General features: G+C 51.3%; 7 protein-coding genes across 7 annotated transcripts; 4 read left to right on the top strand and 3 right to left on the bottom strand.

Moving 5' to 3' along the window:
* Positions 1 to 312: 312 nt before the first annotated feature.
* Positions 313 to 4,148, top strand: ASPBRDRAFT_51932 (chromosome segregation protein SMC; the record flags this gene model as incomplete). Its single annotated transcript, XM_067626817.1, has 5 exons — positions 313 to 350; positions 417 to 576; positions 627 to 1,837; positions 1,902 to 3,799; positions 3,856 to 4,148. The coding sequence occupies 5 exons, from the start codon at positions 313 to 315 to the stop codon at positions 4,146 to 4,148; spliced, it is 3,600 nt and encodes a 1,199-aa protein (XP_067483547.1).
* Positions 4,149 to 4,556: 408 nt separating this feature from the next.
* Positions 4,557 to 5,637, bottom strand: ASPBRDRAFT_26775 (GIG1 family protein; the record flags this gene model as incomplete). Its single annotated transcript, XM_067622304.1, has 2 exons — positions 4,557 to 5,188; positions 5,523 to 5,637. 2 exons carry the CDS (start codon positions 5,635 to 5,637, stop codon positions 4,557 to 4,559), a joined length of 747 nt encoding a protein of 248 aa, XP_067483546.1.
* A 648-nt stretch (positions 5,638 to 6,285) lies between these two features.
* Positions 6,286 to 7,529, top strand: ASPBRDRAFT_664628 (cytochrome b5 reductase family protein; the record flags this gene model as incomplete). Its single annotated transcript, XM_067628720.1, has 4 exons — positions 6,286 to 6,290; positions 6,355 to 6,497; positions 6,569 to 7,188; positions 7,245 to 7,529. 4 exons carry the CDS (start codon positions 6,286 to 6,288, stop codon positions 7,392 to 7,394), a joined length of 918 nt encoding a protein of 305 aa, XP_067483545.1. The 3' UTR covers positions 7,395 to 7,529.
* On the bottom strand, positions 7,441 to 8,967 carry ASPBRDRAFT_38729 (phosphatidylinositol phosphate kinase family protein). The gene is made up of 3 exons (XM_067623996.1): positions 8,485 to 8,967; positions 7,593 to 8,423; positions 7,441 to 7,526 (listed from the first exon to the last, which is right to left on the bottom strand). Exons 1-2 carry the CDS (start codon positions 8,755 to 8,757, stop codon positions 7,665 to 7,667), a joined length of 1,032 nt encoding a protein of 343 aa, XP_067483544.1. The 5' UTR covers positions 8,758 to 8,967; the 3' UTR covers positions 7,441 to 7,526; positions 7,593 to 7,664.
* Positions 8,968 to 9,301: 334 nt separating this feature from the next.
* Positions 9,302 to 11,439, top strand: ASPBRDRAFT_26772 (arginine--tRNA ligase; the record flags this gene model as incomplete). Its single annotated transcript, XM_067622303.1, has 4 exons — positions 9,302 to 9,526; positions 9,608 to 10,902; positions 10,958 to 11,371; positions 11,433 to 11,439. 4 exons carry the CDS (start codon positions 9,302 to 9,304, stop codon positions 11,437 to 11,439), a joined length of 1,941 nt encoding a protein of 646 aa, XP_067483543.1.
* Positions 11,440 to 14,652: 3,213 nt separating this feature from the next.
* On the top strand, positions 14,653 to 16,452 carry ASPBRDRAFT_145008 (glycoside hydrolase family 28 protein). Its single transcript, XM_067619236.1, has 3 exons — positions 14,653 to 15,178; positions 15,249 to 15,665; positions 15,725 to 16,452. The coding sequence occupies exons 1-3, from the start codon at positions 14,972 to 14,974 to the stop codon at positions 16,187 to 16,189; spliced, it is 1,089 nt and encodes a 362-aa protein (XP_067483542.1). The 5' UTR covers positions 14,653 to 14,971; the 3' UTR covers positions 16,190 to 16,452.
* Positions 16,453 to 16,514: 62 nt separating this feature from the next.
* Positions 16,515 to 17,024, bottom strand: ASPBRDRAFT_38726 (uncharacterized protein). Its single transcript, XM_067623995.1, has one exon. The coding sequence runs from the start codon at positions 16,872 to 16,874 to the stop codon at positions 16,650 to 16,652; it is 225 nt and encodes a 74-aa protein (XP_067483541.1). The 5' UTR covers positions 16,875 to 17,024; the 3' UTR covers positions 16,515 to 16,649.
* Between the last annotated feature and the right edge of the window lie 448 nt (positions 17,025 to 17,472).

The raw sequence follows: 17,472 nt of genomic DNA, 5'->3' as shown, positions 1-17,472 counted from the left end.
AAACGGGTACCTTTTGGGTGTGGGACAGGCAATGTGCTCACCGCCCGGCAGAACCCCGCGGGCTTTCCAAATGGAAGTAAACGCGTGCAAAAGATCCGGAGCTGATCGCCTCGATAACGCGTGGCTCCCCCCGAAGTCAGCTTCGTCGCATGTCAAGCATCGACCCCAGCAACCTCCGTGCGTCGTCCCATCACCTCGCCGCGCTGCTCCGTTCAGTCAGGGCCTAGGCTCCTGATTTATTTCGCCTCGGGCGCGTGATGACCGGGTTGTTGTAATTGCCCTGATCCCTCGTGTCGCGCGTGCTTCGTCAAGATGTACGTTAAACAGATTATTATCCAAGGCTTTAAAAGGTGTGTTGCAACGGTTTATCCATGATAGCTTCCTCTGCTTCCCGGCTAATTGCAATCGCTTGGCAGCTACAAGGACCAGACGGTCATCGAGCCATTTTCCCCGAAGCACAATGTCATCGTTGGTCGCAATGGCTCCGGAAAGAGTAACTTCTTCGCGGCCATTCGCTTCGTCCTCAGCGATGCTTACACCCACCTGGGCCGAGAGGAACGCCAGGCCCTTCTTCACGTGCGTATCTCGCCGCAAAATCCAACACTGAGAGGCTTACAAGAGGATAGGAAGGTTCGGGGTCCGCTGTGATGTCGGCTTACGTTGAGATCATCTTTGACAACTCGGACGATCGGTTCCCCACTGGCAAACCGGAAGTGGTCCTTCGTCGCACCATCGGACTGAAGAAGGATGAATACACGCTTGACCGCAAGAATGCGACGAAGTCCGATGTGATGAACCTGCTTGAATCGGCCGGATTTTCGCGTTCGAACCCCTACTACATCGTCCCCCAGGGTCGTGTCACGGCCTTGACGAATATGAAGGACTCTGAACGTCTTAACCTGTTGAAGGAAGTAGCGGGAACGCAAGTATATGAAGCGCGCCGCGCGGAGTCTTTGAAGATCATGCACGAAACGAACAACAAGCGATCCAAGATTGACGAGCTATTGGACTTTATCAACGAGCGTCTTGCGGAGCTGGAAGAAGAGAAGGACGAGTTGCGAAACTACCAGGATAAGGACAAGGAGCGCAGATGCTTGGAATATACGATCTACTCTCGCGAACAGCAAGAAATCTCTAGTTTCTTGGACAGCCTTGAAGAACAGCGTCAGACCGGTGTGGAGGATACGGATCTCAACCGTGACCGCTTTATCCAAGGAGAAAAGGAAATGGCCCAGATTGATGCCGAGATTGCCGAATGCAAGCAACAGATCGAGTTCCTAAAGGTAGACAAGGCGCAATTGGAGGATGAGCGCCGTGAGGCCTCCAAGGCTCTTGCGCAGGTGGAATTGCAGGCCAAATCGCTATCGGACAACCAGGTCGCCGCTCAAGCCTCGAAACTGCGCCGCGACGAAAATCTGAAGGCCGTTCAGAGTGCCATTCAGGAGCGTGAGCAGGAGCTGCAACAACTGATGCCTCAGTTCAACGCCGCCAAGGATCAGGAGGACACTGTCAAGACGCAGCTTACCGAGGCAGAGACTGCCCGTCAGCGATTATATGCTAAGCAAGGTCGTAACTCCCGCTTCCGCAACAAGAGTGAGCGCGACAAGTGGTTGCAAGCAGCGATCAAGGATAACTACGCTTCTATTTCTTCAGTCCAGGGTGTGTTGGCACAAACGCAAGAGGATATTCAGGAACTCGAAAACGAGATTGCACTCTTGGAACCGGAGAGCGAGCGCCTGCGCCAGCAGATTGATGGCAGAGGCGACACAATCCAGTCTGTCGAGCAGCAAGTTCAAGCTGCGAAGGACGAGAGAGACCGGCTGATGGATCAGAGAAAGTATGTGCCCTTAGTTCCAACCCGTTTGCTATGCTATGATTTTGATGAGCTGACGATGTGCTAGGGAGTTGTGGAGAGAAGAAGCGAAGCTGGACTCGATCTTGTCAAATGCCTCTCATGAAGTGGAGCGTGCCGAACGTAATTTGTCCCAGATGATGGATCACAATACGAGCCGTGGCATTGCCGCTGTCCGGAGGATCAAGCGCCAGTACAATCTCGAAGGAGTGTATGGCACGCTCGCGGAGCTGTTCGAAGTCAATGATCGGTACCGGACCTCTGTCGAAGTCACAGCAGGTCAGAGTCTGTTCCACTATGTCGTTGACACGGATGAAACCGCTACAAAGGTGCTCGAGATCCTCCAGCAGGAGAAGGCTGGTAGAGTCACGTTCATGCCCTTGAACAGATTGCGATCTAGGCCCATCAACATGCCCAGGGCAAGTGACACGATCCCTATGATCGAGAAACTTCAGTACGACTCCAAGTATGAGAAGGCATTTGTCCACGTATTCGGAAAGACCATCATCTGCCCGAACCTTCAAGTCGCCTCTCAATATGCCCGCAGTCACGGTGTCAATGCGATCACTCCGGAGGGAGATCGTTCGGATAAGAGGGGTGCCCTTACTGGTGGTTTCCACGATTCGCGGCAGTCACGTCTCGATGCAGTGAAGAATCTGACCAAGTGGAGGGATGAGTATGAGACGAAGAAGAACCGTGGATCGGAGATCAGAAAGGAGCTCGAGCAGCTGGATCAACTTATCACGAGGTCGGTTGGTGAGCTGCAGAAGTTGGAACAGCAGAGACACCAGGTGCAAAACAGCAGTGGACCTATGCGGCAAGAGCTCCGGGCCAAACGCGACCTTCTGCAGAAGAAGAGTGACAACCTTGATGCGAAGCGACGGGCGCTTCGCAACATCGAAGGCAACCTGGCTGCGGTGACCGACCAAGTTGGTGCATTCGAGGCGGAATTGTCATCGCCATTCCAGAAAGCGCTCAGCAATGAAGAAGAAGCGCGCTTAGAGGAGCTTAATAACACAGCCCAGGATCTCCGGCGACAGTACCAGGAGCTTTCTAGCCAACGGAGTGAGCTTGAAGGGCGGAAATCCATCCTCGAGGTTGAGTTGCGAGAGAACCTGAACCCGCGCCTTGACCAGCTTGTCGGCCAGGACATGGACTTGGCTGACGACGATAGCCAAGGCAACTTGAAGGAGACACAACGTGAAATGAAGCGCCTCCACAAGGCCCTAGAGAAACTTGGTCAGCGTCTCCAGCAGGTTGACGAGTCCATCGACCAGGCCAACGCTCGCGTGGGCGATCTGCAACAGAAGAACGCGGAGACACGGCGAGAGCTGGAAGAATTGGCCAAATCTATCGAAAAGCACCAGCGGCGCATGGAGAAGAGCATGCAGAAGAAGGCTGCTTTGACGAAGCAGGCCGCTGAGTGCGCTGCTAACATCCGTGACCTGGGAGTCCTCCCAGATGAGGCTTTCACCAAGTACAAGAACACGGATTCCAACGCCGTGGTCAAGAAGCTTCACAAGGTCAACGAGAGTCTCAAGAAGTACTCCCATGTCAACAAGAAGGCGTTCGAGCAATACAACAACTTCACTAAGCAGCGAGAGGCGCTGACAAGCCGAAGAGAAGAACTCGAAGCCTCCGAGAAGTCCATCGACGACCTCATCAACGTGCTCGACCAGCGGAAAGACGAGGCCATCGAACGGACCTTCAAGCAGGTCTCCCGCGAGTTTGCCAATGTTTTCGAGAAGCTCGTCCCCGCTGGCCGTGGACGTCTGATCATCCAGCGTAAGACCGACCGCGCCCTTCGGCAACCTGACGAAGTCGATTCCGAGGATGAGGAGGCCCGCGAGAGCGTCGAGAACTACGTTGGAGTTGGCATCAGCGTCAGTTTTAACAGCAAGCACGATGAACAGCAGCGTATCCAACAGCTTAGTGGTGGACAAAAGAGTGAGTGCCCATATCTTCTTAGATTGGTGAACCCTCCGTGCTAACCCACACATTAGGTCTTTGCGCCCTCGCCTTGGTCTTCGCCATCCAAGCCTGCGATCCCGCACCGTTCTACCTGTTCGACGAGATCGACGCCAACCTCGACGCCCAGTACCGAACCGCTGTTGCCCAGATGCTGAAGTCCATCTCCGACTCGACCAACGGCCAATTCATCTGCACCACATTCCGACCCGAGATGTTGCACGTGGCCGAGAAGTGCTATGGCGTCAGCTTCCGGCAGAAGGCCAGTACGATTGACGTTGTGTCGAGAGAAGAAGCCCTGAAGTTCGTGGAGGAGCAGAAGTCGTAGTCGAGCTGATGTGCTGCTTTAATGATGACCTGGGATGTTGGGTTGCAGGCGTATATGATATGATATTGATGGGCTTTTATTTGTTTTACTTAGTTTCTTCTTCTGATGTTGCTTGAGACAAGCGCACGATGGATGGTGACTGTGTGGCTTTCTTAGTTTATTCTGTACGCTACAGATCCTTTAGGGTCCGGTCGATTTCTTTTCCGATTGATTCGAGATTCCCAATCCTTTATGTTCTTTCATTGAATTATTGGCGTTCTATCCAAATGCGTCTGTCTGGATCTATCTCATGAATGAGGTCTTCGGTCTATCTGCGTCTTACCCATCCCCTGTTTGTCTTCGTATCCCCAACTCATAACACATCTCAGCTCCCGATCGACAACAACCAACTGTATACTCGTATATAAGCTAACGCTTCACCCTTTCCTCCCCGGTCCACTCAACCAACAACCTCTCCGACACATCCCTAACAAGAACATGAATATGTTCTAAGCTCCTCACACTCTGCAACGCCGTCCAATTCTTAAACCACAGCACCCGATCCCTCGCCTCGGCATCACTCACCCCTTCTTCCCGCGCCACCGCATCCACAAATGTCCGCTGCACAAACGCCTCTATCAACGCCCGCGACTCATCCGTCACGTCCCCGTTCTCTTCCTTGACCGCCACGGGAGTCCGCAGCCACACTACAATGTGCGAGATCCTGGGCGCGAGACCGTAGGGCCAGTCGTTGCGCAGGATCTTGTAGTCTGATGGGTCTGCGAAGGGGATGGGGTTTTTGTAGGGGAAAGTGGTAGTAGTAGTGGTGGATTCTGAGGAAGTTGGGGTGGATGAGGATGGGGTGGTGGTGGATGATGAGGAATGGGAAGAAGAAGAAGAAGAAGAAGAAGAAGAAGAAGATTGGGGGATAGTCCAGCCTAGACGTTTCTGGCAGATGTAGTTTGTGATCGAACCGTATTGCTGCTTGGTTTGATGGGACCAGGCCAAGTAGCGGGTTAGATCGGAGGGTTTCCGTTTTAGGATGCCGAGATCGTTACGTGCTGGTTGGTGATGGTCGGGTTAGTACGGCATAGTTTGATCCCTGGATGGTGTGGATGGGTTGCGGGGTAAGGGGGCATATCATATGAAGAACATGGAGGGAGAGAGAGTTTAGAGTCAGGGACTGGAATGCGGAACCATCGGATATCGGTTGATGGATGGATGGAATGATCGAGATGGATTTGTGGAATGGAAGGATGGATGGGGGAAAGTGAGCATGTGAGGGGTAGAGATAGTAAGTTGTAGTCTCTTTCTCTGTTCCCTCGCTCGCTTTGGCTCCCTCTACTGTATGTATGGCCATTCAAGAGGGAACCTGACTGCATGTGAATCACCTACCGATGATGGACTTGAGATCCTCCCAGTCATGAAGCACAAACTCCTCGTCCGTCTGCGCGAGAACTTGACGATCGATCTCGGTCAGGTTGAAGGCCGGAGGTTCCTCGGTAGCCATGGCTTTTTGTCGGCCGTTTTGGATTGAAATGTGAGATAATGAAAAGCAATTAGCCAGTCTAGCGGACAGTTGATGGCTCCACTAGGAAGGATCAGTCAGACTAGCAAGAAGAACGGAATTATTTGTCGAGATAGGAAAAAGAAGAGCAGCGAGGGAATTGTGAACGAAGACGGGAATGCTTACCCCAGGAAAGCAAATCCCCAACGGGACTGATTCCGCGCACTGTATGTGTTGGCTGTTCCATGCTGACTGGGGAGGTTCTCCGCACGTCAGAGTTGTCAAATAATATACTAATTCAATTTCGATTGTTGACTGTCCTTAGTAGTATCTATTCTGATCATTTCATTCAGTCATGGCCGCATTTCAGACTCTTCATTATCATCTCTATCGATAATCCAATGTATTCGCCTCAACAAACTTATCGATAAGCCGATCCAGTGGCCCGGTCGGGACTATCTTCCCGTGACCGACACCGAAAATTACCGTCACAAAACCCGACTCTCTCCTCATCTCCTCACATTCTCTCTCTCTTGTTACTCTTAACTCTCCCTCCTCTTCCCTTTCCCCTCACCCTTTCCCTCCCTTATCTCATATTCTATTTTCTATCCCTCTTTGAATTACCTAGGGGTTACTGGAGGAATTGTCAATATGAGGTATTTGCGCGTCCTATTCGCTCCGTGACTGATCGGTGACTAACAAAACGTTGTCGCAAAACAGTGCTTTCTCCCCCGAGAACATCACCGGGGCCTTTATCCCCTCGGCCCTGTTTGTTGCCGGTACTTTCTTCTTCAAGCAGGAATTGACCCCGCTTGCTGTCGCTCTGGCGGCGGTGCTTGTCGGCTGGAAGGTCTTCAGCAACAGTACGTACAGGAGTCGCTAATCGTATGACTTTGCTTGCGATCTTCTGACAAGTCCCAACAATTTTCTCTAGAGCCCAGAAAGGTCCTCAACCCTGGTGAATTCCAGCACTTTACCTTGAAGGAGAAGAACGACATCTCCCACAATGTCACTGTCTACCGTTTTGCCTTGCCCCGTCCCACCGATATCCTGGGTCTGCCCATCGGTCAGCACATCTCGCTCGCCGCCACCATTGGCGGTAAGGAGGTTGTTCGCTCCTACACCCCCATCTCCTCCGACAACGAGGCTGGCTACTTCGATCTCCTCGTCAAGGCCTACCCCCAGGGTAACATCTCCAAGTACTTGACCACCCTGGAGGTTGGTCAGACCATGAAGGTCCGTGGCCCCAAGGGTGCCATGGTGTACACTCCCAACATGTGCCGTCACATTGGTATGATTGCCGGTGGTACTGGTATCACCCCCATGTACCAGATCATTAAGGCTATCATCCGCAACCGCCCCCGTAACGGTGGAAACGACACCACCCAGGTCGACCTCATCTTCGCCAACGTGAACCCCGACGATATCCTCATGAAGGATGAGCTTGAGCAGCTGGCCAAGGAGGACGACGGCTTCCGCATCTACTACGTCCTTAACAACCCCCCTGAGGGCTGGACCGGTGGTGTCGGTTTCGTCACCCCTGACATGATCAAGGTTCGTCAAGTCTTCAGTGTCTGTCTTCCGGCATGGCCTGCTAATCAAGTCGATAGGAGCGCCTGCCTGCCCCCGCTAGTGACATCAAGGTTCTGCTCTGCGGTCCTCCCCCCATGGTTAGCGCCATGAAGAAGGCTACCGAGTCTCTCGGCTACACCAAGGCTCGTCCCGTCAGCAAGCTCGAGGACCAGGTCTTCTGCTTCTAAAGCAGCAATGAGAGATGACTTCTTTGAGCGAACGTGCGGAAGACATAGACTGTCTCTGCCTCACAAATTCCGGTAATTGATAGATTGTCGATAGAAACGCCCGTTATGGGCCGACCGTTGGTCATCTGGGTGCTTGATAAACGGTGTCATGAGTCAATGCGAGAAGACCAAGAATTTTCCATTTCGGATACAACATACATGTCACTTGATATTAATCACAGAACGCGCATGCGTCAGACAACATCTTTGGGTATTGTATGATTACGTCTATCAAGACTGCTGTACTTCCACCATCGAATCCACCATAGCCAGAAACTTCTGTCGGTATTCGTCGGCCGTCGTCGTAATTGTCATGGGCCCCTGGCGGCCAATGACATTGAATGTCTGGATCACTCCCGTCATCGCCTGGGCGTGCAGCTTGTGTCTTGCCCAGAAGAAATCCAACAACACGGCACGATACTTCCATTTACCATCTGCAGACTCTAAACCGATGCGCCATGGAGTATGTCTGCCAACAACCTCGGGCTGCGAGGAGGCCGGAAACCGTACGAAGAAAAGAGAGTAATCAACTGCGTTAGATGACCGGAGGAAGTCCGTGTCAGCTTCCAGGACTTGCTTCAGGGACTCGTATTGTTCTTGTGTCAGCCGGATTTTGTCGTCAAACTGGTCGGCAATCTTCCGCAGCGTATCTTCGCTGACCAGCGGATCAGGCACCAAGTCCCGCTCTGGATAGAAATAGTCAATTGGCTTCAGGTCGTATTTCTCCCATTGATCTGTGTGTGGATCCTCGGCTTTCCCGAACAGAATGTTGTCCATAATAATGTGATGGGCTGGCGTAGACCCGATAAGGCTCCCGAGAGTCCGATACGGCGCATACACATAGTCGGTTATCCATACCAATAAGGAGTCATGATGGGCGCTCATGTATTCGTAGTATGGCTCAAGCAGATCCTCGCGGAAAAAGGAATGTTCAAAGTGTCGGGGAAGGCTCTTGACAAGAAACTTGCCATTGGAGGTCTGAAAGAAGGTCTATCAAAAGCACTGAATTAGTACACAAAACTCCGCAATGGCCAATTGATCGTGCTCGTACCGATCCTGACAGCCCAAGATCGCCCATTGGCTTCAACGGGACAGTCTTCTTCTCATCCCGAAAGCTGGCCTTGTACTCATTCTCGTCGATCTCCCAAGTCTCGCTGCGGAGCTTTCGGAAAAGATGACTTCCATATCGGAAAAGCTTGATGTAGAAGATACTAAAGAAGGCTAGGATCCGCCCGATGAGTGTCTTGCGAAAGGTCGTAGGGTCGCGAAAGAGGGCGAGTTGGATAGACTTGGATAGGGCCTTTTGACGACGACTACTACCCATTGTCACGAGCGATATTAACGACAGAAGAGAATATCGACCGATGTTGGTAGCACATGGCCGGTTGTGGGTTAATATGAAGCTTGGAAAAGAGAATAGCCAGGTTTGGGAGACAGGGTCGCATTACTGGCGCTGCAGAGAACCGTGACGTCAGAAGGGAGAGTGGTCTCATATCCGCTCACATGACATGAGGGCTTCAGGGTTCGCCGCAGTCAGATGATGCCGTATTCACGTGACTATCATTCGATGAGTCATGAGTGCAAACTCACCGCCCGGGCAGTATGGGCGATTGCCGAATTGGAGGCTCAGAGCAAAGAAAAAAAGTCCCCCCTCCAAAAGCGAGGCTCGAGATTCCCCTCCATTTATGGGTCGCCATCTGGTAAGCGGGGCACGTCGATTTTCCAGCGGCATTTTCCAGTCAGTCCGCTCATACTACACACAAAATAGTCGCTGTTCCTGCGCCCGCGGTGCTTTTTCTCCTGCTCATTTAAATCCCTGGCGCTCGTCTTTTTCCTCTGCGTCGCTTTTGAAGAACAAAGCTGCCGCCATGACGTCCGCCTCCGACCTCGCTGTCTCCGTTGAGGGACTCTCCATCCACTCGACCTCCGAGACCTCCAAGTTCCCCAACTGCTTCCCTTCCCTGAACCCCGTCGACGTCTACAGAGAGCACATTGCCGAGGAGCTGGCCAAGATCACCGGTCTGGACGCGGAGAAGATCTTCTCCCGCATCGCATGGACGAACTCGTTGGACAAGGGTGACCTGGTGTTGCCGGTACGCGAATGAAGAAAAGCACAATTGGATTGGTTTTATTTGGGCCACTTGACATCAACTAACGCAGCATGTTTCCTTTAGATTCCCTCGCTTCAAATCAAGAAGAACCCCCAGGAGCTGTGCAAGGAACTCGCCGAGAAGTTCCCCGAGTCCGACCTCATCCTTCCCCCCGTTGCCTTTGGTCCTCACATGCAGTTCTTCTTCCGGCCGGAACGTCTCACCAACAACGTCGTTAGCCGTATCTTGAAGGAAAAGTCTGCCTTTGGTACCAATGGCAACGTTGGTCTGCGCGACCCCGCCGACCCCTCCAAGGGTCGCAAGCGCATCATCGTCGAGTTCTCGTCTCCCAACATCGCCAAGCCCTTCCATGCTGGTCACCTGCGCAGTACCATCATCGGTGGTTTCCTCGCCAACCTCTACACGGTCATGGGATGGGACGTCATCAAGATGAACTACCTTGGTGACTGGGGTAAGCAGTACGGTCTGCTTGCCAATGGCTACAAGATGTTCGGTAGCGAGGAGGAGTTGACCCGGGACCCTATCAATCACCTGTTCAACGTCTACGTCAAGATCAACGGCATCGTCTCCGAGCAGGAGGGCCCCATCAAGGAGCTCAAGGAGCAGATCAAGGCCAAGAAGGAGAAGGGCGAGGACGCCGCCGAGCAAGAGAAGGAGCTTGCCAAGCTTGTCGATGCCAGTGAGGACGAGAACGCCCGCCGTTACTTCAAGAGCATGGAGGATGGTAACGAAGACGCTCTTGCTCTCTGGCGCCGGTTCCGTGAGCTCAGTATCGAGAAGTACAGACAGACTTATGCTCGCCTGAACATTGACTTTGACGTCTACTCTGGAGAGTCTCAGATCAAGCAGGAGAGCATGACCTCCGCTTACCAGACCATGGAGAAGGTCGGCGTGTCCGAGAAGTCTGAGGGCGCTGTCATCGTTGACTTCACCAAGCACGGTGCCAAGAAGCTTGGAAAGGCCATCATCGTCCGCAAGGACGGCACTCCTCTCTACCTGACCCGTGATATCGGAGCCATCCTCGAGCGTGAGGAGGCCTACAAGTTCGACAAGATGATCTATGTCGTTGCCGCTCAGCAGGATCTCCACTTGGCTCAACTGTTCAAGATCACTGAACTCATGGGCTACAAGGATCTGGCCAGCCGCTGCCAGCACATCAACTTCGGTATGGTGCGCGGTATGAGCACCCGTAAGGGTACCGTCAAGTTCTTGGACGACATTCTCCAGGATGTCCGTGACAAGATGCACGAAGTCATGAAGAAGAACACCGAGAAGTACGAGCAGGTTGCCGACCCGGAGGGCACTGCCGACATCCTGGGTATGTCCTCCGTCATGGTTCAGGACATGACCGGAAAGCGGTACGTACATCCCTTTTTACCCCCATAATAATTCACAAAATCCTAACGATTACAGTATCAACGGCTACGACTTCAACCTGGACGCCATGACCTCTTTCGAGGGTGACACCGGTCCTTACCTGCAATACGCCCACGCCCGTCTCTGCTCCATTGTGCGCAAATCTGGCCTGAACGTCGACGAGCTCGACACGGCCAACCTGAGCCTCCTGACCGAGACCCACGCTACCGACCTTGCTCGTCTGCTCGCCCAGTGGCCCGATGTGCTGCTCAACACGACCCGCACCCTGGAGCCCACTACCATCCTCACCTACCTGTTCCGCATGACTCACGTGCTCAGCTCCAGCTACGATGTGCTCAAGGTTGTTGGTAGCGAGCCTGAGCTCAAGAAGGCCCGTATGGCTCTGTACGAGTCCGCCCGCCAGGTGCTGCACAACGGTATGCGCATCCTGGGTCTCAGCCCTGTCAACCGGTACGTTAGCCCCTATTCTCCGCATTTTCGATGAGCAGTAATGCTAATAATTCATTTTTAGTATGTAATGGAAGCGACCATAAAAGATATACATTTAGTGTGACCAAATACCAAGCATCTTTTTCAGCGTTTACATCATCCCCCGCTTTGTAGAATAGTCAACAATAGCAGTATCTTAGAGCCGGAATAATAGTCCGCCGCATGAACCCCGAATTGATTGACCGAATATCACATCGGCGTCCTAGTCTAGGCTACCTCTTCAGAAGATCCCCGAAACTCAAAATGAACCCGCAAGGCAGCCAGCCAACCAGCCGAGCGACCTTGTAGACGCCGTCCTCGGGAAACACCAACCACCAACCAACACCAGTTGTGGAGACACTCGGTCTCGGGGACTTAAGAGTCTTACTAGCCTTGATCGACTTTGGGTTTTTGCATTGTTGCAGAGATCGCATTGCATCGCTCCAAAGCCTCGGGATCCTGCAAAAGTCTAAATTGGGATTTCTTTTAGTGGAGATTATTATCGTGTTGACTGTTATCTGGGAATAGTTAGTACCCTGGTGCGGAATAATGTCACGTGGTCGGTTTGCATTTGGGGGAGTTGGATGAAGTGTCTAGTACATGTGTTAGATATGGGAGCATTCTTCTACTAAGCTTACTACTAGTGTTGTTCATGTTTTGTGCAGATGGGTTGGTCTTTAGTTGGGGTGGGGTGTTGTGTGACCTGTTGCTCTTTTGAAGAGTCGGTAGTGGTGAGGTGCATATAGTACCACTACATACTACTATATATATGCGGGAATGCTTCGTAAGTACTTTGAACGTTTGGATAGGAGCCTCTAAGGGATTATCATAATAATATTTTAGTACTACTAGTAGTACCTCTTAGATAATGAGACATGATACACTACTACTACTAGCAATTCTATGTACTCAATGCTGAGTAGGTACTATATCCAGTAGAACCAGTCGAATGTAGGCCCTACCTTTGGATGAGGAATACTACCGTAAAACGATTGTTCCAAGAGGGAGATTGCACAGTGAACTTCCAATTCATAGAAGGAAACAGAAAATTGGCTATGAAGAGAACAGAAACCAATATCATCAGGTTGATTTGTACCTTCGAGAAGAACTATGTATCCTGTTCCTTCTCTTGTAATGGATATACTCTCTTATGTGCCTTCCGCTAGGGTATAACAAAATTGCAAAATGATCTACTAAATTATAAGGATGTTTCTCAGACAGTACAACGCAGGCAAGTAATAGTTGACGCTTTCAATCGTCTTACTATGCTCTCCTGCGAGGGGGGAATGACTGTAGATGACCTTTGGTAGGTTATCTCTCAAAACTTTTACAATGCAAAGATATTTGAGCTGATAAAATCGGTTTTCAGAGCTCTTCTCCTGCAGGTAGATAATCTTCCAACGTTCATTTACCCCGTCAGGAAGATGTGGAGCCCCCTACATATCACATCGGAATCTCATGGGACACTTCCAGGAAACAGAATCGCTATTTCTCGGAATTCGGCGGTATATTTACTTCATCAGGAGACTAAGCTAATCAGACTGGAACCTGGCTTCCTATGGCTTTCCAGTTCCCTGAATTCTGCTGTCCTTGATTCAATATTTGACCTACTGAATATTGTCTTCCTCGTGCCGAGGGTTACCCAAGTGAATGGAACTTTCAATGATCTCTATACGCTTTTAGCTGGTACTTTGTCAAGAGAGAATGTCTCGGGTACATATTGTAGGTGACTGCTTAGCACGCTTCCGATACGCATCCGGGTATATTGTGGTGTGCTTCAGGGGCAATTTTATATTGATTATTCCAAGTAAAGGAATGAACTAACGTTGCCGGGAGGCACCTTAGTGTCAAATGGTGGGGAGTGGGGTTCCGACTTACGGAGTGCATGTTGAGGAGATGCAAAGTAGTGTGGTGTGATTCCATTGCTGTATATTAGCTATCTATTGTAGGGGCTGGTCTAATGGAGAAATTCTGTATGTTTTAGAATCTCAGTCAGCAGTTGTCGGTGGTTGTAACTAAGGGCTTTCCAAGGACAATGCTTTGTCTCTGGTCTGCTATCTCTGGTCCTCAGACGACTACAGCTATCCAGGTAGTTCACGACGTATTTAGTCTCCATTCTGTCATTGCTATGGTCGTGTCTATTCGTATACTATACGGGATGTGTGATAGTAGCGCCGTAAGCACTCAAGCTCGGACGACTGACCAGGTTGTTGATGGTGCGACAAAGGGATCCATTGTGGCTTGCATTTGTCAGCGGAAGGCTTACAAGCCTAACCAGTTAGGACATTTGCATTAGAGATAAGAATGCTCGAAGGAGATTACCTTTTGGTCCCTGTGCATCCGGAAATGAACTGACCGGTGCAGACCAGCTAGATTGCTAGTATCAACTTTGCGTTCCATTCCTCGTCTCGAGGCCCACTCTCGAAGTTTGCCGAGTCCCTACAGTCTACACACCGAGAGGATCCCCGCTAGTATCTGGCAGTAGTAACCCAGTGCAGTCAATGGAAGCATCTTAGACGTGCAATATTAATATCCGGGAGATATTAATCTATTCGTTCGGACTTCGGAGAAATGTCTCTGAGGATTTCGTCCGGAATATCCGGCCGACCAATGCTTATGACCTATAGTTAATTAATAATAATCAAATCCAGTGGTTAATATTGGTTGCCCAGCACGTGGTGGAGGGAGGATAATATGGAAGCTTGGCGTTTGCATCCTATACAGACTGCAGAACCTGTCAGCTAACGAACCCCTGGTTACTGTTGACTAGCAACATGATCCGCTTGTTTCAGGGTGAGAACTACGGAGACTGGGTTCATTCTATGTATCCGCCTCGGATGCCTCGGAGGCCGACTCTTTAGGGTATCTAGTAGGGCTAGGGATCGTCAAGATGCCAATGCCGATCCAGAGGGTGCTCCCGACACCCGAGAACCATATGTTCAGGCGTTCATTATTTTCATGGCTCCCTTTGCCTCACCTGCAGAGGAAGAAAAATCCGGCAAAGAACCCAACTGCCGAGCAATCGACACTAAGGATGACAATAATGCGATCGATAAGAAACGAAGAAAGCATAATAAAGGAGTGTCTCGGGATGGCGCCGAAAGTAGCAAAACCCGGATGCCTAAAGGTTCCCTAGTGGGGAAGGCGCGCTGGCCCTACTGGTCGCTACTGCCCCTTTGGGATCCATCGGACCCTGGCTTTCTTCGAGCTTAGCGAGCTTGGCTGGTCTTCCTGGCCTGTTCCGTGCAAGTCTAGATGTCCACCTTCATTTCATCCTCAAACCGCCGTCTCCATCGTTTCCTTCTATCGTTCCTGGTGGCTTCCAGGGTCCTGGCTCCAATTCTCATACTTCCGATGTCTCGCCGTCACTTCCAAAGAAAAGGGGAAAAAGTGGAGGGCACAACGAGTCGAACGAAAAGAAAAAGTTACTTATAGGTCTCTTTGCACACCCTCTTCATGGCTCCTCTTCTCTTCCCTCATCACGCTTTCAGTCTCTCTTTCTTCGCTTTCCTTTTCCAACTTCTCTCCAGTCCTTCCTTAATCGTACCCGGTTGATCCAGGTTCCATTCCTTCATTTTCACCATGCATTTCCTCCAGAACGCCGTCGTGGCCGCCACTATGGGCGCTGCGCTGGCCGCCGCCGCTCCTCTCGAGAAGCGCTCTTGCACGTTCACCTCGGCCTCTGCCGCCAAGTCCGGCAAGACTTCTTGCTCCACCATCACCCTCGACAACATCGCGGTCCCCGCTGGTGAGACTCTTGACTTGACTGGTCTCAAGAAGGGCACCACCGTACGTCTTTCCCCCTTCCTTCGATCCTTTCCTTGCCCTGATTATGCCAACTTAACCTTTCTCATCTCAGGTCATCTTCGAGGGTGAGACCACCTTCGGCTACAAGGAATGGAAGGGTCCCCTGATCTCCATGTCCGGTACCGACATCACCGTCAAGCAGGCCTCCGGTGCCAAGATCAACTGCGACGGTGCTCGCTGGTGGGACGGCAAGGGTAGCAACGGTGGCAAGACCAAGCCCAAGTTCTTCCAGGCTCACAAGCTTGATGAGTCCAGCATCACCGGCCTGAAGATTTACAACACCCCTGTCCAGGGTTTCAGCATTCTGTCCGACCACCTCACCATCACCGACGTGACCATTGACAACTCTGCCGGTTCGAGCAAGGGTCACAACACCGATGCCTTTGACATTGGTCAGAGTACCTACATCACCATTGACGGTGCTACCGTCTACAACCAGGATGACTGCCTGGCCATCAACTCGGGTGAGGTATGTATACGTCTGGATAGTGGTGGCGATCAAATGACACGAGCCTAACGGGAACACAGCACATCACTTTCACCAACGGCTACTGCTCCGGTGGCCACGGTCTCTCCATCGGTTCTATCGGTGGCCGCAGCGACAACACCGTCAACGACGTGACCATCTCCAACTCCAAGGTGCTCAACTCCCAGAACGGTGTCCGCATCAAGACCATCTACGGCAAGACTGGCACTGTTGAGAACGTCAAGTTCGAGGACATCACCCTCTCCGATATCAGCAAGTACGGTATCGTTGTTGAGCAGGACTACGAGAACGGCAGCCCCACCGGCAAGCCCACCAACGGTGTCAAGGTTGAGGACATCACTTTCAAGAAGGTCACCGGCAGCGTCAAGAGCTCTGGTACTGACATCTACATCCTGTGCGGTTCCGGCAGCTGCTCGAACTGGACTTGGAGCGGTGTTGATGTGACTGGCGGCAAGAAGAGCAGCAGCTGCAAGAACGTCCCCTCGGGCGCTTCTTGCAGCGACTAAGCGATCTCTTGATAGCTAAGTCGGGGTGGTGAGCCTTACTAGGTAGGCTGCATAGTTATCGTTCTGGATTCCGGCATACTGGCGGAAATGTTTTGTATTAGCTTTTAATTTCAGAGTATCTTTTGGAAGAATAGATGACTCAAGTCCAAATCTAAAGCGACCAACGAAGCATCTGTTTGACAGTGAACCCGAGAGACCACCATTTCTGTTATGATTTTAGTATACCGCCATTCGAAATGAGGGCGTTGCCATCTGGACTGGCCAGGCGCGGCTCTCATCAGGTGCCACGCAAGCCGGTCTGCTCACTGTACTCACTACACCCGCTGTAGCACAAACTGTCTACCGACGTGTGCCTGGGACATCTTGACTTTGATCGATAGGTAGATGCACATTGTGTAGATTCAATGAGCGGATAAACCCATTTACAGTATGAAGCCACCTCCACACCTCCGATCGCACACTAATGTTCCGCTGCCGAACTCAAAAACTCTAAAGACAAAGACTCCACCTGCGTGATGGGAAACATGAGCAGTGATGAACTGAGGATGAATTGCATTGTGCATCTCAGACTAGGACGGAGTGGGTAGGGGATCGGCAAGTGACCGTTACACCAAGATGTGATGCCAGTCAGGTACAGAGAGAGAGAGAAAGAGAGAGAGGAGCCTATCACACTGTTTGTCAACATGCTGTTTATGGGTCTATACTAGTATCTGCTAAGTGAAGATGGCGCATTTGAGTGGAGGGAATATGGTAGGTAGGTCAGTAATTAGTTACTTGCTCAGATGATTCATGAGGGGACAATATCTTTCTATTTCACGTGCATGCAGGAAAAGAGGGGAGGGGAGATAAGCAGACTAAGGAAGTTGTCTTGTAAGTAATCACTACTAACTAATATGGTGGTACTACTACTAGTTATTTCCGTACTGATACCAAAGATAATTCAAGTAGAGTAACTAGTTATCGTATGAGTGACTAGCTTCCAATGGTGGGAAAGTTTGGCGAGTCGAAGCAGAAAGAGGGGGTTTTCATTTTCAGCCTGATGTTGTTCAGCTGGCAAGAAACTAGTCATTTAATAGCAGGAGCAGATAAGAATATCGTCCAGGGTCTGGGGGAGATGCCACCAATCAACCCCCAAGACTACCATCTCTGGAGACTGACTGGTTCCACTCCATCGCTAATAGTTCCCCCATGCTTGCTTTTTCTCCCGTTCAGCACGAACGGCGTTCTCAGCTTTCTTCTTCTCCAGGTGGACCCCACGGCGATCCACCCACCCGCCCAACACA

Source organism: Aspergillus brasiliensis (assembly GCF_001889945.1).
Source record: "Aspergillus brasiliensis CBS 101740 unplaced genomic scaffold ASPBRscaffold_2, whole genome shotgun sequence".
NCBI classification, from domain to species: domain Eukaryota; kingdom Fungi; phylum Ascomycota; class Eurotiomycetes; order Eurotiales; family Aspergillaceae; genus Aspergillus; species Aspergillus brasiliensis.
Note: the sequence above shows the minus strand (reverse complement) of the source record. Positions and strands in the feature narration are given on the sequence as shown.